At 45.0% G+C, this 18,448-nt stretch overlaps 1 protein-coding gene across 1 annotated transcript in view; it reads left to right on the plus strand.

The window, feature by feature from the left end:
• The window catches only part of LOC116938842 (collagen alpha-3(VI) chain-like), a 114,715-nt gene that overhangs the window by 34,478 nt on the left and 61,789 nt on the right, over nucleotides 1-18,448 (plus strand). Inside the window, exons 12-23 of the mRNA XM_076054492.1 lie at nucleotides 2,631-2,684; nucleotides 3,365-3,436; nucleotides 4,870-4,896; nucleotides 6,387-6,431; nucleotides 7,444-7,497; nucleotides 7,640-7,702; nucleotides 10,166-10,231; nucleotides 10,720-10,773; nucleotides 11,345-11,380; nucleotides 12,401-12,463; nucleotides 14,797-14,859; nucleotides 15,444-15,506. Of these exons, the coding sequence (XP_075910607.1) occupies nucleotides 2,631-2,684; nucleotides 3,365-3,436; nucleotides 4,870-4,896; nucleotides 6,387-6,431; nucleotides 7,444-7,497; nucleotides 7,640-7,702; nucleotides 10,166-10,231; nucleotides 10,720-10,773; nucleotides 11,345-11,380; nucleotides 12,401-12,463; nucleotides 14,797-14,859; nucleotides 15,444-15,506 (660 nt within the window). The remainder of the gene's footprint in view (nucleotides 1-2,630; nucleotides 2,685-3,364; nucleotides 3,437-4,869; nucleotides 4,897-6,386; nucleotides 6,432-7,443; nucleotides 7,498-7,639; nucleotides 7,703-10,165; nucleotides 10,232-10,719; nucleotides 10,774-11,344; nucleotides 11,381-12,400; nucleotides 12,464-14,796; nucleotides 14,860-15,443; nucleotides 15,507-18,448) is intronic.

Raw genomic sequence — 18,448 nt, forward strand, 5'->3', positions numbered from 1 at the left:
GTGACGTTAGCCGTGACCGGGACTCAATCTCAGACGGGCAGGTTCATGAGGCAGTGCTGCCGTTCCCCCCCACCCCGACACCGCCTCCACCGCTCAGTGACTTACATTCATAGTCCTGGAGGTTGTGGGTTAACCAGGAAAATACATTACGGAAAGTGGGTTCCTGAATCTGTCTGTGTGCACGTTGGACTACAGTATTGTCCCCTGCATGCATGGGTTTTATCTGCGATTCCTCCCACGTGCAAAGCACTCTTAGAAGCAAGACGTCTCTCCTCTTCTGAATCATCACCATTTTATTCATCCCAAATCTATGATCTTCATCATGATGTACATGTGCATTTGAATCATTATTATCATCATATGTACATCATCAGTTGTTCTTCCGATTCAGTTCTGATGACGTACACGCACATCATCGGAACGGAATCTGGAGTAAAAGGCCATGCGGGGGGGAGCTTGTGGCACAGTTTGGCGCCAGTTATCATACATTGCGGTCGTGTCGCTACAGTGCTGACCACGTGTGCGTTCCAAGATTGAGGAGTTAATGGGACCTGCCCTGCAGGCGTCTCAGAATCGGAAAGGTATAATAGCAACAACAAAAGCATTACAATCATGATCGATGTCATCAATATCATCATATCGTCCTCATATTCCTTTTCATATCGGCATTTACATCGCCATTGTGCGCGTGAGCCTCGATTCCAGCATTTGGTGGAAAGTTCAGGGAACCTAAACATTTCTGTACAAAAGCTGAGAAATGGTCGCACCAAACTGATTGTTTACCCCGGAAAGCCTCACTGAGTCTTAAGACTCTCTGTGAAGAGGGTCCTGCAAAGTTTATTTTCGCATTAGGGAGCGATGCTGCTGCTGTTGTCATCCCAATTAAGTTATTTTCAGGCAATATTACAGTGTTGAGATGTTTGGCCAATACCAGTGACATTGTATTTGTGTTTTATTTTTTATTTTAGCTATGCGAGAAAACTAGGGAACCTGGAGTAAACCCATGCAGAAGAGGGGACAACATCTAATGTTATATAGAGTTATATAGCAGCGCCTTATTCCAAGGCGCTTTACAACAACTGTAAAATTCTACCTAAGGTTTTATTGGTTGAGATAATAAAGAGTGGAGTTTTTATTAAAAGTGGTGGTGTAGTTATGGTGACAGGACAGGTGCGAGTGATAAAGCATGGATTGGGGTAGGGGTCGTGATAGGGGTAGGCCTGGTCATAGCTGCTGGACAGGGAGAAGCAGTAGTAGGATGGGCTCTGGAGAAGAGATGGGGGGGGGTTCTTTTAAGGAAGGAACAGAAGCAGTTAGAGAAGATGGTTGTTTTATGTGCATACAAACACCACACAGAAAAACATCCAAGTCGTTGAGTTTACAATGTTGTAAACATTTGTAGCACTTACAGATGCATCTGTGTGGATTGAGCCTCTCGGCACTCCGCGAAAACAAGCCACGGCTGCGAGATGTTATCCACCTCGCCTGCTATACCGGAGGTCTTGCGTTCAATCCCGACCCTGATTCCTGTATATTTGGAGTTTGCATGTTCCCCCTTGGTTGCTTTGACTTTTCTCCGAGTCCTCTGGTTTTTCCCTACACATTTAGAAACGGAGTATTTGTCTGCTATACATTTCCACGTGATAAGCCACTTCGTTGAGCTATAATTGGTGGCCAAGTCGCTTCTGAAAAAGAGCCACATAGCTCAGTGGGCCTTACCCGGTAAAATAAAAACATAGTAAGCCATATCTGCCAATCGTGAATTGGATCATTGCGCGTATTTGCCAGAAATTTTCCGCACATCGGCTGAATCCTTCCTCAGTTGTTGTTCTCTGTAACCCCGACAACCTGGGGGCCATTGCACAAATTTTCCATGAGTAGTGGCGGACTGCACTGATCTACAGGAAATAGTGCCACGTTATTTGTATGACCCTTCGGTGAATGTTTATCTTACAACACATGACCTCATTACTGAATTATCCCTTTGAACCAATCAAAATCTTTACAACAAATACCTCTCGACTGTCATTTATAACAACCCAAGGCAGTCATCGGTGGAGGTGTGAACATTTCCAGAGAGTGTTGTATTGTATTTTTGGTTGTCACAATGGGTGACTGCTGCTATTGGCTTTGTACGCTAACCCTCCGGTTGAGTGGCGATGTGGAAGAGGGCTCGGCTCACAATTAGAAGATTTTGAGTTCAACTCGGCCCATCAACCATCTGGGCTTAGTTAAAAATGCGTACCACTAAGTGGAAAGGAAACCATTTTCCTCTGAAAACAATGGCCCCTACCTTGGGAATGTATCTGCACAAATCGCTGCCTTAAATATTTGAACATTGACTTTCATACTCCTTGGTTCTTTCGGTAAAGTCACGTAGGTATAAAATAAAATAAAATGACTTTACCGAAAGAACCAAAGAGTATGGATTCCTGCAGTCACGAAAGCTTCAAATCAAGATTGACTTTCATATTTTCTTTGATTTACTGTCACCTCTGCTGCAGAGAACTGTGAAGTGGCGTTGCTGTCCCGTTTATATTGACAGCCTTGTGAATGCAATATTTAAATTAACCACCTGTGTGTGTGCGTGTCATCGCTAGTAACACATGTGATCGCCTGTCGTTTTTTAGGGCAACGTTGGACTACAAGGTTTCCCTGGCCACCCCGGGGAGGAAGGGCCCACTGTGAGTAAATGCTCATGAGCTCGCCTTTAAAGCAATCAGCCTTTCTCTGTTATAATGTTCCTTCATTTCAACCATCACCGATATATAAATATACACTGGCCCGACTCCACGGGACACCAGGGTGGGCCCTGCACCAGCGCACGTCCCCTAGGCCCAGACAAGTTCACTCCCCTCAGCGCTAGGCCCATGCTATGGTGCCCCCCCCCCCCCCCCCCACAGGCTCCCACATCCCAGAGGAGCTAGGGCTAGGCCTGACGATGACTAAACTATAAAAATACGTATTCTTTGTTGTGGTTTACGTTGTGTTCACGTTTCCTACGTTGCGTGTTAGGTGCCATGCCTAACAATTGACACGGCCTCGTGAGAGTGCATCATTTCAGCAGCGTTGTTGGTTCAATGTAAAGCGAGCTGTGGGCTCATTTTGACATTCAGTGTTTCATCAGCTTGATTGACTCAATGCTGTACACTGCCAAATGCTATAGGTAAGGGTCCCCTGTCTAAGATATGGTTCCTGGTTTGACGCAAAATTATAAATGCATAACAGTAATTTGCGTTGTCGTGGATAATTAATCATTACCCATGACTGCTCAATACTTTATGCAGTCATGCAAGGGGATTGACCTGCTGTGAGGTGATTGTACAGAGTGTGTGAAGACGTCTTTCTTGTTTCCCTCTGGCAGGGAGAGAGAGGCCAAGTCGGCTTGAATGGAACCCAGGGCTTCCAGGGCTGCCAAGGTGTCAGGGGTCAGAAGGTACAGGAGGACCGGGAGGACTTTCCCTCACGCTGGTGCCCTCGGTTTGTTTTGCGCCGAAAAATGTGCGCGGCCTGTACGGAGGACTTTTCTGGGCACAGGCCCGGCACCCACTGAGAATGTACGTATGTATTTTGAACTTCTTTCGCACCGTACATAGCCAGCCGTGCTAATCGGAGGTGCGGGGGAAGGACAACAGACTTAACACAAAAGCAGTTCTAAAGAAATGAGTTTTCAATCTAGATGATTTCAAAGTATATAGCTCCAGTGGCTTCCTAATATCAGAAGGAAGAATATTCCAGACGGCCGCTGAAGCGCATCTGAAAGCGCGCGATGCGGTGATCATCTTTTTTCTATGGCTAGCCAAAAGCCGCTGTTGCGAAGATGATGTTTTATGCTCCTTGATGAGATCAGCAAGGTATTGTGGTTCATTTGTGGCAAGCACTGTGTGCGTGTGTAATGAGATAGTGACATCTACTGGTTGGTAAAGGGAAGCACGGATAGAGGCACCATTATAAACATTATCCAATCCCCAAGAGGAAGGTATCTAGGCCAAAGGTGAAGGGCAGGGCAGGCCGAGAAACTCCGAGAACCGGCTAGAAAGTTCCACGAGAGGGCGTGGCCGGAGGCGGAGCCTAGCCGTGCCTGCGGCAATACAAGCGGAGGCAGAGCCTAGCCGCGCCTGCGGCAATATAAGCGGAGGAGGAGGAGGACTCCGGGTCGGTGTGTGAAGTCTTGGGTTCAGACTGCGTCGCTGCTCGCCGTCATCTCTCTCCATCGTTCGGCCACGTGGCGGATCTCTGGCGGAGCTCCACCACCCTCCCCGGCACGGCGTCAGCCAGCGGCGAGACCGGGAGCGGACGGGCAGAACCCGTCGTGTGATCGGCCGTGTGTGTAGTCTGTAGAATGTAATATCTAAGTGTGTACTTGGAGAGGAAGCCGATAACTTCGGCCTGTGCCGTGCCGTACGTGGAATAAAGAAGAGTACCCTCTACACGACGTGTCGTGGAAGTCGCTCATTATACTTGTAATGAGTGCATTAAGCATTGCCCTCACATTCATCAGCTGCCGGTGCCACAGAATTATAAAACCCGAGACGGGGCTCGGCACCTTTCTCCACCGGAGCCACGGCACGGCACTGCTCTGTGACACTGGCTTGCCGTGTGTTGAGATTAGTTTCAGCGATAATTAAAGTCTGAGTGGCGATGGAGAGGTTGTGTTATGGTAACAATCGTGCTCATGTGTGTGCACAAGCTATATGTTTCGTGCGGTATCCTGCCGTTGCTATGCTGACGCTGGGGGTGAGGTTATGTTTGGAAATGTTACATCTTGCAGAAATGTGCAACCGTAAAGCTTAAATGGGTGCCCTTGATAATCGGTCCATAGCATTGCTTGTGGTGAGAAGTGAAATAATGCCCTCGTTTCTTTTTCAGGGTTCACCAGGGACGTCAGGACAGTTGGTAAGGATCACCAGTATTAACAGTGTTGATGGCGTAAACTCATCACGTTCTCATGAGTATATTCTTGGAGTCATTAAACACTGTTTTTAAGTGGGAAGAAGCGATACATCAATCTTTCGTGTCCTCCCTGTCATCTTAGAGCATATTTTGGAAGTAAAACTCGTTGTACTAATCCATAATACAGGTTTTTTTTGTGGTTTAGATCTAACCCAAAATACGCTGTAAAATCCATAATACAGGTTTTTTTTTGCATTAGATTTAACCCCAAAAAACGATTATGGATGATATTGGTCGTGAAAGCCTTCGTTGTACCTATTACATCTTAAATGCAGGATATGACTATGTACAGGTTATTGTAACCGTATCAGAAATTCTACAGATTTTTTAAAACCGTTTCACAACGTTACCACTGCTCCCTCAATGATATGAATTTAAATGTAATAAATCATTGCACGTCAAAAAAGTGAATTGCTGGGGGAAAAGAAATCCCCGTCTCACGTTAAAGATGTTTGCACAGATACTGTGCGACCGAGCCCTGGTACACAGCATCTGCTGGAAATACAAATTCCACTTTTTAAATCATGTGACCATATACTCTTCATTATAAGACGCTCCGGAAGGTAAGACGCATCACAATGTTTGTTGTCATTTTGAATAGAATAATATTTCAGGAAATGTGACAGACATCTTGGGAAAGTCGGATTGGAGGATATAAAATACGAAGTCATACAAATATAGATTGGATGCTGGGAAGAAAGAGTCTGGAGAATGTTATGTTTTAATTGCCTCTGTGGAGGAAATAAAGTTATTCAAGTCTAATCAAACAAAGACTAAGATACCCCAGACTGTTGTGGCAAGTGCTGTTGGCGAGCACCTATGAAGGCCGGAACGGCACATGACGGGGTGGGTGGCCAGAAACACGCCCGGCTGAATTTGTCTCCCAAGTGGCAGTGTTTTTACACATCGCACGAGGTACTCAATTAAGGCTGAGTCGACCTAAGGGAAGCCCAGGACCGGTTCAGATAATCGTCACAGGTGATGGCTATGAGCGGGATTCGAACTCTGGTCGCTGGGTTTGTAGTGCAGCGTACTATCCGATACACTACTTCCACTCCCCACCAAGTCTGGTCTCGCACACACACATACACTGGGTTTTATACGCACCTCCAACTTTTTATTGCATCTTATAATGCCGAGAATATGGTACCGTACAGTATTGTAGATAATGTTTAGTTGCCTCCTCACAGAGGAGAATAGTAAACTACAGGAAATGGCATATACATACCGTATATCGTTTTGAATGTAATTGCAAGTAATTTTATGGAATTTATCATGGGCAAGTCAACAACAATGGCTTAAACAAGCACGTTGGCTTTCCCAAAAGTATAATAGCCACGCTCTTTATCTACAAATATAAAACGATCTTACTTGTATGCATGAGGCTTTGTGAAATGAGAACCTCCACCTCACCGCTTTGTTTTGTTTGACAGGGAACACCAGGTGAGCATGCGTTGGATGGGATTAATGGCCAAGACGTAAGTCTTAGCAGCACACCACGTGCACCATTACAGGTGTTTCTTGAACGTGCTCGAGCCGTATTCAACGAAGGTGCAACAATATTATCTCGTGGCGATGAAGAAAAATGTAAAAATGCATGCAAGAATAGGCTTTGCCCTTTCTGGAATTAATACGGGAGTGTTAAGATGTTCAAACACCAAATAAGACACCTATTGCAAGGCATCAAATTTGCATTAACCGCACATTCTTGTGGCAAAACATGCAAACAAACGCGCCTTGTCTCACTAGTGTCAGGCCAGAAAATGCCAAAAGGTGAACCATACAAAGGCAGTGCGAATATCAGAGCATTCATAGCTCGAGTTGAGCAGTTATATCTATGGGACCTTTTTGCCAGGATGAAAATTATGAAGTAAGAATCAGCTTTACCATCAAACAGTTTGCATGTTTTACCAATGGCAAAACATGCAAACTGTTTGATGGGAAACTTGAATTTTTTTCTCAAAGCCAGGATAAAATAATCATGCACGTTCATGCGATTCATCACAATGTCCAATGGGGGTTTGTCCTTAGAAGTATTACTTTTTTATAATGAGTGCGCGACTATCTGATATGGCTCGGATGAGGAAGATGGATAGTAACAGAATATAAAAATCGGCTTAATATAAATTCATTATAACATCTTTTGCTCTGACTGGATTTCCTTTTAAGAGGGTTACAGTGACCCTCGACTACATACAAACATAGCTCATGCATTAATGCCTTAGACCTGCATTTATAATCATAGGCAGGAGCATCCTAGTGACATCATTGCAGCGATCGATTAGAACGCTCAGGCGCGATGTTGTATGATGCCAACAGAGCGCACCTTGTCATGATCATAACATGTCAAAAGTAACTTCTTCTCACCCAGAGACTCACAGCTAAGCTACGCAACAGAGTCGCTCTTTATTTGGGGCTCTGTCATTCGCCACTGTGGTGGGCCCCCCTCCTGCCCATGCATAACGAGACCTCCACGTTGCACCTTTTCAGGGGGAGCGAGGGTTCCCTGGAGTTCCTGGAATCAAAGGCAGTATGGGAGGAGTGGTAAGACAATGCTGCCATCTCATTCCGACGACATCGAGATTACCTTGAACGTTATTGAATGGTCCGTTTTTTTATCATTGAATGGACTTTGCCAGTCAGTAAATGTGGCAATGTCGTCTCCGCTTCCCAATCCCCACCGCAGGGATCACAAGGACCTACAGGAGATGATGGAGCGCGGGGTCACCCGGGATTCCGAGGAGATGCCGTGAGGAAAACACTGCTCATAGACTCAAAACTGCCCATAGACTCAACACTGCCCATGGACACAACACTGCCCATGGATTCAATACTGCTCATCGACTCAACACAGCCCATAGACTGCCTGTAGACTCAACACTGTCCATATACTTGTAGTGGTCGACTTCACACGGACAACTTCTTCTTTTCTCCGACACAACTTTTATTACAAACTCTCCACATTACCCCTGTGGATTCATCATTTCTCTGCTCGCTCGCCGCGCTCCCTTCCCTCTCTCAGTCTCTCCGCGTCGTCCCTGTCTCTCCCTTCGTCGCCCGTTGTCTCTGTCTCCCTCCGTCGCCCTCTGTCTCTCTCCGTCGCTGTCTCTGTCTCTCTCCGTCGCTCGCTGTCTCTCTCCGTCGCTCGCTGTCTCTCTCTGTCGCTCGCTGTCTCTCTCCGTCGCTCGCTGTCTCTCTCCGTCGCTCGCTGTCTCTCTCTGTCGCTCGCTGTCTCTCGCTGTCTCTCTCCGTAGCTCGCTGTCTCTCTCCGTTGCTCGCTGTCTCTCTATGTCGCTCGCTGTCTCTCTCCGTCGCTCGCTGTCTCTCTACGTCGCTCGCTGTCTCTCTCCGTCGCTCGCTGTCTCTCTCCGTCGCTCGCTGTCTCTCTCCGTCGCTCGCTGTCTCTCTCCATCGCTCGCTGTCTCTCTCCTTCGCTCGCTGTCTCTCTCCGTCGCTCGCTGTCTCTCTCCGTCGCTCGCTGTCTCTCTCTGTCGCTCGCTGTCTCTCGCTGTCTCTCTCCGTAGCTCGCTGTCTCTCTCCGTTGCTCGCTGTCTCTCTACGTCGCTCGCTGTCTCTCTCCGTCGCTCGCTGTCTCTCTACGTCGCTCGCTGTCTCTCTCCGTCGCTCGCTGTCTCTCTCCGTCGCTCGCTGTCTCTCTCCATCGCTCGCTGTCTCTCTCCATCGCTCGCTGTCTCTCTCCTTCGCTCGCTGTCTCTCTCCGTCGCTCGCTGTCTCTCTCCGTCGCTCGCTATCTCTCTCCGTCGCTCGCTGTCTCACTCCGTCTCTCCGTCTCACTCCGTCTCTCCGTCTCACTCTGTCTCTCCGTCTCACTCTGTCTCTCCATCTCACTCTGTCTCTCCGTCTCACTCTGTCTCTCCGTCTCACTCTATCTCTGTCCCACTCTGTATCTCTCTCTCGCTCTGTCTCTGTCTCACTCCGTCTCTGTCCCACTCCATATCTCTCTCTCGCTCTGCCTCTGTCTCACTCTGTCTGTGTCCCACTCTGTATCTCTCCCTGTCTCTCCTTGTCTCTGTCTTGTCTCTATCTCTCTCTCGTCTCCATCTCTCTCCCTGTCTCTGTCTTGTCTCTGTCTTGTCTCTCCTTGTCTCTATCTGTCTCTGTCGCTCCTTGTGTCTGCTTGTCTCTGTCTTGTCTCTCCTTGTCTGTCTCTCTCTGTTGCTCCGTGTCTCTGCTTGTCTCTGTCTTGTATCTCCTTGTCTCTACTCCACTGCTAGCCTGTTCTGTCTCTTATGTCTTCTTTCCGTCTCTCCCCGACCTGCTCCGTTCCAGTCCCAGCGACAACAACAACTCCGCTCTCCCGTCCCCCGAATATATCTCCGTTCCCATCAACTACCAATTAATTAGGCGGCGTGCCCACGACGCCTCGTGTCCCTCGCACCTGTCCCTATCACCCCCCCCCCCCATCTCCAGACACTTAGGCGCCACTCTGCTCCTGACAACAACACCCGGCCAATCACAGCCATATATTGCACCAACTTAATTTGGCCGTTTCTCTCTCACCGTTCCCCGTTGCCGCACCTGCCCAGCCCGACATGACCCCACTGTCCATAACTCGCGCGTCTTTACCATCCACCCTGTATGCACGTGTTAATCCACTACATACTCAACACTGCCCATAGACTCAATACTGCCTATAGACTCAACACAGCTCATAGACTCAACACTGCCCATGGATTCAACACTGTCCATAGACTCAACACTACCCCTGTACATGAAGCAGTCCCCCTCCTTAACCTCCTTCCATACCTCTCTTTAAGCGTCACCTCTTGCCCATCACCCATTCCCTTCCTCTTCCCTGCCCTCGTCACTCCACTCCATCCCATCCCTCCCCTCTAGCCCTTTCATGACCCCACGTGCCCTCTGTTACGGTCATTAATTCCTAGGCCCTTGCACTGCCCTTGTCATCAAAATCACTCGATTTTTGTTATCGCTTTTATACTTTGTTATTGAGCGCTGTGAGTTAAGGGATGCTCTATAAATATAAAATTGGAAGATGAGATAAGCATGAGCAAGTTACTGAATCACAGACGTGAAAAATAAAGTTGGCGTTTGTCCCTGACCGTCACCTTGCTGAGAGTCCCCAGGTCCTGCAGTGCACCCTCAGCACTGCAAGGTGCCCCGTCACTCGGGAGCGGCGGTGGCGGCATTGTCGGAATGTTCATTTTTCCCTCCGGGATTTTGGTGTCCGTAGGGTGAGCCTGGAGTGGCGAACAATAAGCAAGGTCCAAACGGTGAGATCGGATACCCGGGACCTCAGGTAAGAACATTTATTTTTATTAGAGTTCATAACGATACCTGTTCACCTCTTGGCATTTTAGTCAAGATAAGTGACTTGCATCTCATCTCACACGTGTGAAAGGGCACCAACCCCCCATGGGCAGCTGTCCCTGTGGGCACAAGGTGACTCAGCACCTGGTCTGAGGCATCAGTTTGCCAGCAGTGGGGAGGCAATAATTGCTCTGCATGATCCTAACCGAGTAATGTGCGGTGTAATATTCAAAGTTTGGACCTTGACCCTGGCACACGATGGCCTACTCTTTCCAATGACGTTACAGGAATTTTTTTTACGTCCGCCGTAGAGCAGACGGCACACATTTTACGGTAAAGCTGCACCAAAGTAGTGACCAGGGCGGCCTGCCGGATTTCAACCGCGAACAGCAAGCGGGTGAGTGCGCCACCGCTGGGCCGTGTCGGTGCCCCATCCGATGTTTCTTACGCTGAGTTGCACTGTGAATGCACGCGCAGGGTGATATTGGCAAGAATGGATCAGATGGACAACCCGGTGATGCTGCATCAGTGGTGAGTGACACGTCTTCATGCCACAATATTGTCCATGTATAATTGTTTTCTGCATAACTTTACATTTCAAACATGTCAGCAGAGTTGTCTAACCCCCAAATCTTCCAAAGTGGTTTATGCAGTCCATCAAAACACATTCTCTTAATTATGATATTTCTTGAACTATTTCTCACAAGCTCCTGAACCCACAATATCCTCTTATCTTCAACATCTCACCTCCAATTTAACACCTTTGCAATGGCTACAAACATTTTAAAGGAAGATGCAAAGCATAAACCAAATAGCTACCAAAGTTGCTTGCTGCAGCTTGCTCTCTCTGTACATCTATTTAGTTATCGCGGGGTTAGTTTTGGCCCTTTGCGGGTATACACGGAAGTATCACTCGAGAAGCTTCTCAAGTGATAATTGCCAATGTGATTGGATAAAATGTATTTAGGATTGGCGTTGGGGAATATACGCTTTGTGTGCAGACAATTCCTAAACATGAACATGCTATTTATATTCAAGAAGTTTACTACGTTAAATATATTTCACGTAATATGTTCTAATAAAATGTCAATGTTTTACTCAGGGTCTTAAAGGAATGCGGGGTCCACCAGGAGAAAAGGTAAACCGATTATTCGTTACCATTCACATGCTGCTATTAAGATATTATTATTCTCTGGACATTCGCTGATGTCAGGAGCTTAAACGTTGCACAGAGCCACCCAGCGTGGTTGGGGTTGCGCTCACCTCCGTACCCTCGCCGGTGCTCGTGTTGTGTCACTGTCGTGTGTCTTGGGATCATTTTTCTACGCTAACGTGGGTTTGCGATATTCACCGTTTGAGATTCAGCTTGCACGAATGCTGCGGTATAAAATAATTACCATTCACTTATCTATTCATATCAGAGTTTTTATAGTGCGCTTTAATTACGACGGGATTAAATTACACGACTGACCCCCGACCTTTGCATGGGAGATGCGTTACATCTCGACACCGGTTGCAGAGTGAATGTCTCAAGGGGGTCTCGCTACCCCTTCCCCACTCCCCCTGCCTTCACGAACCCACTGACCAGTGTGGTGAAGTATGATAATTTTAATTCGCAAATTGTAACGGTCACTCTCACAGCGAGCGAGAATGATTCAGATGTGTAAGGCAGCCAAAACTGTTTAAAAATTGGTACGTTACCAGGTAAGGCCCACTGAGCTTTATAGCTCTTTTTCAGAAGCGACCTAGACACAAATGACAGCTCAACCAATTAGGTTATGTGGATTTTATAGCAGCCAAATACTCTAAACACATGTTTATAAATGTGGAGGGAAAAGCCGGAGGACCCGGAGAAAAATTCACACGACCTGTATACAAGGCAAGGTAGTTAACATCTTGCCACCGGTGCCAACATTTGCCCAAGCTCTATGGCCCTATATTGGGTTGTGTGGCCAACTCCATGACTATTTATGATCAAACAGGCCCCACGACTGAAAGGACCGAGAAGGCCTTGATCCAACAGTGGATTGTCGCAAACGTTGGAAATTATTATTTAAATAATAAAATCGCTGCATTTCCCGCAATAATGTTTCAACGAGTGTGCCAGCTTTTCAGAAACCCACACGTAGACTTCGCAATGAATTTGTGTGCGCTGCAGGGCGGACGTGGGGATCAGGGAGGAGCAGGCTTGCCGGGCATGAGGGGAACTGTCGGCGTGCAGGTAATGCCACTGCTCCTGTGCAATGCACCGTCCTCTCTTGTAGCACGCAGCTTCTACCCGGGAACAACTACTCCCTGGGCTCGTGTGCACTCCAGCACCCATGCACTTACCCTTTACATTATGTTATATTCTTGCCTATGGCAATATAACCAGGAGCGAAATGCCAACGTCAAGGTCTGCTAGCCACGAGAGGGCTTCAGGAGAGAGCCAATTAGTACGGTTTATCGCCGAAACAAAACTTGCCAATTAGTTACTAGTTCAGCACACCGATGTGTTGGAGAGTAAACCTACAACATTTACAATCAAATTATAATGAATTGGCTGTCAGGTGGTGGTGGGTTAAGAACACATTTATATTTAAGCAATCAAACCCATTAAAAACCGTGATTATAAATAAAATTGGTCGTGAAAGCCGACGTGTTAAACAGAGTTTGTGTAAGTTTGCTGTTCCTCAACGGATGACTTTTGCTATTCCTCAATGGAGGCATAGAAAAAAACGACACGACCTTTCTCTTGAAGCACTCTCGTGGCAAGCATGCATATGTTACACAGGTTAATATCGCATTATCTTGGTATCTTCTTGAGCAAACAGCAGATGAACCATCCAATAAAAAATTGAAGTGCACAACCTGCAGTGTAAACAAAAATCCTCTCGTAGCTGGACTCGAGTAAGCCATAATTAGGGGTTGGACCTTAATTGGGAGTTAGACAACATGATAGGTTAGTCAGAATGAGTGGTTAGACATAATTAGGGGTGAGAAAGGATTGGGGGTTAGACAGAATTAGGAGTTAGACAGAACTTGGGGTTCGACAAAAAGGCTGTCTGGGAGGGGAGAACGCTGAAAAGACACAAAACCCTGCATGCCACATGGTCGTCTGGTGATGGTGATGTGCTGTTTTCTTTAAATGATTCTGAATACATTTGTTTTATATATGTTTGTTTAGCTAATGAAAACAAATAGAGAAGGTTAATGACAGCGCAACTCCATCCACTTTAGCGATGTAGACAAATGCAATTGGTTAGCTTGCACCCTTGGGTGTGTGAATAATCAAAACGCGATGAATTGAAGACAGAGTTGAGAAGGGTTATCCTGGGCAGCCTTTTCTATCACAAGAGTGAAGAGTTGATTGCAATGATTCAGGTGTGGGATAGCAACATGTTTTAAAAGTCAGGCATGCAGCTTAGGGGGGGGGGGTGTTCTCAGTGACAGCTCAGCTCTGGCTCGGCCTCCCAACGCTCAGCCTCAGCTCAGGCTTGAGACGCTCGGTGGTTTCAAAGTCGCACGAGCGAGCGGCCCGGCCATGGCCTGGCTCAGGCTCAGCCTCCTGGGAATCCTGAGCGCGACTGGTGACCTTGCCCTGAGCTGGCTCGAGTTAAGCGCCACGGTGGCTCTGAGCCATGGCTCACTTGAGCCAAAACCTAGCCTGAGCCGAGCCATGGATAAAAATGTATAAAGGGCTGTCTCCATCTCTTTTCCACGACACCGCTGTGGCGTCTCTCTCACTCTCTGTGTACTGTGAAAGAGGGCCATTGCCCCGAATGTCACCTTCGTATTTACTTTTCCTTTTAAGGCCACAGTGTTGTTGTTGTTGTTGTTGATGAATGTGAGGGGTTTGTTTTGTTCTTTGTGCTTGTGCATCACCGTCAATGCAGCAGCATCACCGAATGATTTGTTGTATTTATTGTAAAGAAGCTTCAAATTTCATGCGTGACAGCTCAGGACACAGCCTCGGTTGTGTATCTAGGATATTAAGCACTGAACTTTTTGTAGTGAGTTTAGTAGTGATAAAAGTTTACATCCATGTGTAGTAGTGGAATTCAGTGACATGTTTCCATTGCAATGGTGTCAAGTCTATCGGAAAAACACGCGGACTGCTCGAAGAATCAGGGACCAGCTGAGTTGGAAACGAGATCTATCGAGAGTGAGACTTGCTCCTTGAACGTGAAAAATTCTTCGAAGCATTATTCTCAGTTAACTGGATGAACACTTCATTTGCACCGGGGATGGTCGCAAAACTGTGAATTAAACTCAAAGCTCGTATTAACAAGGGAGGCTACGTTAAAAATGTGAAGGGCAGCTAACAATCCAAGTGAGTATTTTATTTTGATTTAAAGCTTTCGTGACTGCAGGAATTCATATTCTAGGTTCTTTCGGTAAAGTCACATAGAAGAGAAACAATAAAATAAAAAAATCTAAAAAAATATAAAACAATAAAATTCTGAGAATTTAATTGTTTTATATTTTTATTATTTTATTGTTTCCCTTCTACGTGACTTTACCGAAAGAACCAAGAATGAGTATTTCATGTCTAAAAATGTCTTCTCTTTGCAGGGAGCCCAGGGTAATCCTGGACCTCCTGGCAAGAGAGGGGACCCCGGATTCCGTGGTCCCAATGTGCGTATCATCGCCACGCTTGCCAATCATCCCAGACACATTCGCAGTCTTACACGGCTCCCGGCGGACGTGTTAGGTTTACTAACTCGCAACACCCATACGAGGCATTGAACACCAGTTATGTACTTGTTCCTGTGACGTGAGTATTGTTATTCATGTAAATATTTGTTTAGATTAGATTGAGTGATATGCTTACATTGTAAAATAATGGCAAGAAAAATCTAAGTCGGTGTCGTGGTTATTCTTGCTGTGTTTTTCTTCTACCGAAGCCAGGTGACATCCAGTTTAGACATTATTGACAATTGATATGTGGACACGATATGTAAATAAGCAATGCCTGGAAGCCCAATGTGCCAGTAAGAATGCTATTCTGTGACGCCTGCCTCGTGAGCTGTATTGCAGTCACAGCATGTAGTGCTTTCGCAACATGGAATATATAAAATGCATAAACATGTGGAAGTCATCTTTTATAATGTAATTGTTATTGCAGATGTTGAGCTTTATTAACTGACATTTCTATCGCTAAGGCGCACGTTCGCAAGTGGTTTATGTGCACGTGTCCGTCTGTGTCTTGTCGATGCAAGGGTGTTCCTGGGACGCCTGGAGTCGGTGGAGATCCTGGAAAAGCAGGCCCAAGAGGCTTGAAGGTGAGAAGTGTACACACTGTCCCCACGGTAACACAAACTACAACCCAAACGCACCTTTTTTTTAATTAAATGTACAATAGTTAATATTTGAATGCAATAAAATTGCAATTTCAGTATTGATTGTTGTAGTGTTTGTGGTATCTGAATTATGCATATGCACATAAAACTTTTTAAAATTCATGTCTAGACTGCCCGGGCCTGTACTGACAACGTTTTTGTTTGTGTACATGGCGGAAGAACTGAAATAATAATAATCTAGCCAAATTGTTAACATACTTAAATTTTGATTTGACGCTTTCGTGACTGCAGTAATTCATATTCTTAGTTTTTTCGGTAAAGTCACGTTGAAGAGAAACAACAAAATAATATATATTTTTATTGTTTTATATATATATTTTATTATTTTGTTGTTTCTCTTCAACGTGACTTTACCGAAAAAACTAAGCATATATACTTAAATTTGTTTCATGCACACTTATTTTACAACATATAAAACCCCCACTAAGCATTCACAATCTTGTGTGTTTCATGAACTTCCTTTGTCTCAGTCAGTAACTGCAAACAAATGATGATGCAAACGAATACAACACGATAATAAGTACATTGAACTTCTTTCATGCCATACGCAGCCAAGCTGGAAGATGTTTTCAAACAAGACGCGAAAATGTGTAGACAGCCTTGTGTGTCTTTCACAGCGCACAGCCAATGCAAAATAACGATCAGCATTTCCTGAAGTGCATTGAAATTATTTGGGTGATTGCCATGAGCAGCTTTAGCTGGGTCAGCTTGCCCTGTGTCTTACTACTCTGTCCTGGCCCTGCAGCGCATCGATTATGCGAGCCACATGCAAATGATGATGATTGTGGTAGTTACCGGTGAAACGCCACGGTAATCAAATTGTTAATGTGGGTTTACTCTCCAGCACACCGATGGACTGAACTAGTAACAAATTGGCATGCTTTGTTTATGTGATAAGACTGGCTAATTGGCTGTGTCGGGTGGTGGCAGGTTTAACGACACATTTATATCTAGGCGACCTAACCCAACAAAAAACTATTATAGATAATATTGGTCGCGAAAGCCACCAATATTAAACTGAAAGAAGTTAGTTTCCCTATCGTTAAAATCTGAATCGGAAGTTTATTTCCCATGGAGGTCATTTCCAATGGTGACTCGGCCGGCAAACAACAGGAATAGGAATAGGCGACAAAGCCCTTTGCCATTGCAGCCCCAACGTTTTGGAACGACCATTGTTTCTCTCCCATTTAACATCGTAAATCTTCCCTCAACAAATATTCTGAAGCAGAAGACGAGTGCTGGTTACAACCGCTTTTGCAAATGTGATGTGCGTGACTTTGATCCTTACCCGTATATCGATAGTTGAATTTTGATGTGCTATTTTATTGAGGGACTGTGTCGTTGTCTTGGCGTGGTCTGAGACTGCCGTTGTTTTGCTGCCTTGCCCAAGATTGCATTTGGTCTTGAAAAATCGCCAGGAATTGATTTACTTGTGCAAGTTGTACTCCTATGCTTTATTTATTTGTATTTAGATGTAGTGCCTTAGCTTTCCTTTATTTTTCACTCCTATTGTGTTTGTTGTTGTAACTTTGTGACCTGCTCCTACTGGACATTTGTGAAAAAAAAGCTTTGTAGCTCGTCGGATTCTTCCAGTCTAAATAATTATTAACATTCTGATTCATACTCTTTGGTTCTTTCGGTAAAGTCACGTAGAAAATAATAATAGATCACGACGTTTTCGATCGCCACACAAGCGATCGTCCTCAGGTGGGATAGAGAAACAGGCTGCTAAAACAAGTCCTTATATATCAATGCCGTAGCAATGGAGTCACCATTGGGGGGGACCAAATCTTCCAGGGTGTCTGGGGGTCCCAACCCAGAAAAAATATCTAAATTTGAAAACTTATTTCCTGCCTAAAATATATTTAAAAAAATCACTAACACATGGGATGGACTTTTTATTTATTTTTGGCAATGTCTAATAGTGTATTGTATTACATTGCTCTGTTTTTACTTTTTTATTATTACATTAACTCACTGTCTGTTGTTGTATCCTCAAATCTTGTAACTCAATTTTTACCCACTTCGCAATGTGGTATCGACTGCAAACTTGGTATACTTATGTCATACTGGTGACAATACTATATTCTATCATTAAAAATAAAAATATATATTTTTAAACATTCTTTTTTATATTCTTGGTTATTTCGGTAAAGTCACGTAGAAGGGAAACAATAAAATAATAAAAAATAATAAAAATATAAAACAATACAATTTTCACGACGTTTCGACTGCAACACAAGCAATCATCATCAGGTGTGAAAACCACAGCAAGAAAATATAACGTCGTGAGAATTTTATTGTTGTATATTTTTATTATTTTTTATTATTGTATTGTTTCCCTTCTACGTGACTTTACCGAAAGAACCAAGAATATAAAAAAGAATGTTTAAACATATATATTTTTAATTTTCTTGCTGTGCAAGAAAATTTTCTTGCTGTGGTGAGAATTTAATTGTTTTATATATTTTATTTTTATTTAATTGTTTCCCTTCTACGTGACTTTACCGAAAGAACCAAGGACATCAATCCCTGCAGTCATGAACGCTTTCAATCAAAATTATTTTTCACGTTATGTTTCGGCTTGAGTCTAATTGTCCACGGTCAACTGACGTTGGCTGTAAATCACCACGGCCCCCTTACGTCATGGCAAGCTTCGGGGCCACTTCCTGGAGTCGTGGAGTTCTTCCATTACTAGTATGGTACATATTTGAAGCTTTCGTGACTGCAAGGATTCATACTCTTTGGTTTTTTCGGTAAAGTCACGTAGGTAAAATAAAACAACTAAATTAAATCACGACGTTTCGGAGGCAACACAAGCTTCTGTCTTCAGGTGGAATAGTCACAGCAGAATATCTGTGTCA

This window comes from Petromyzon marinus, chromosome 4 (genome assembly GCF_048934315.1).
Source record: "Petromyzon marinus isolate PM22_M1 ecotype Great Lakes invasive population chromosome 4, UKy_Petmar_22M1.pri1.0, whole genome shotgun sequence".
In the NCBI taxonomy this organism is placed as follows: Eukaryota; Metazoa; Chordata; class Hyperoartia; order Petromyzontiformes; family Petromyzontidae; genus Petromyzon; species Petromyzon marinus.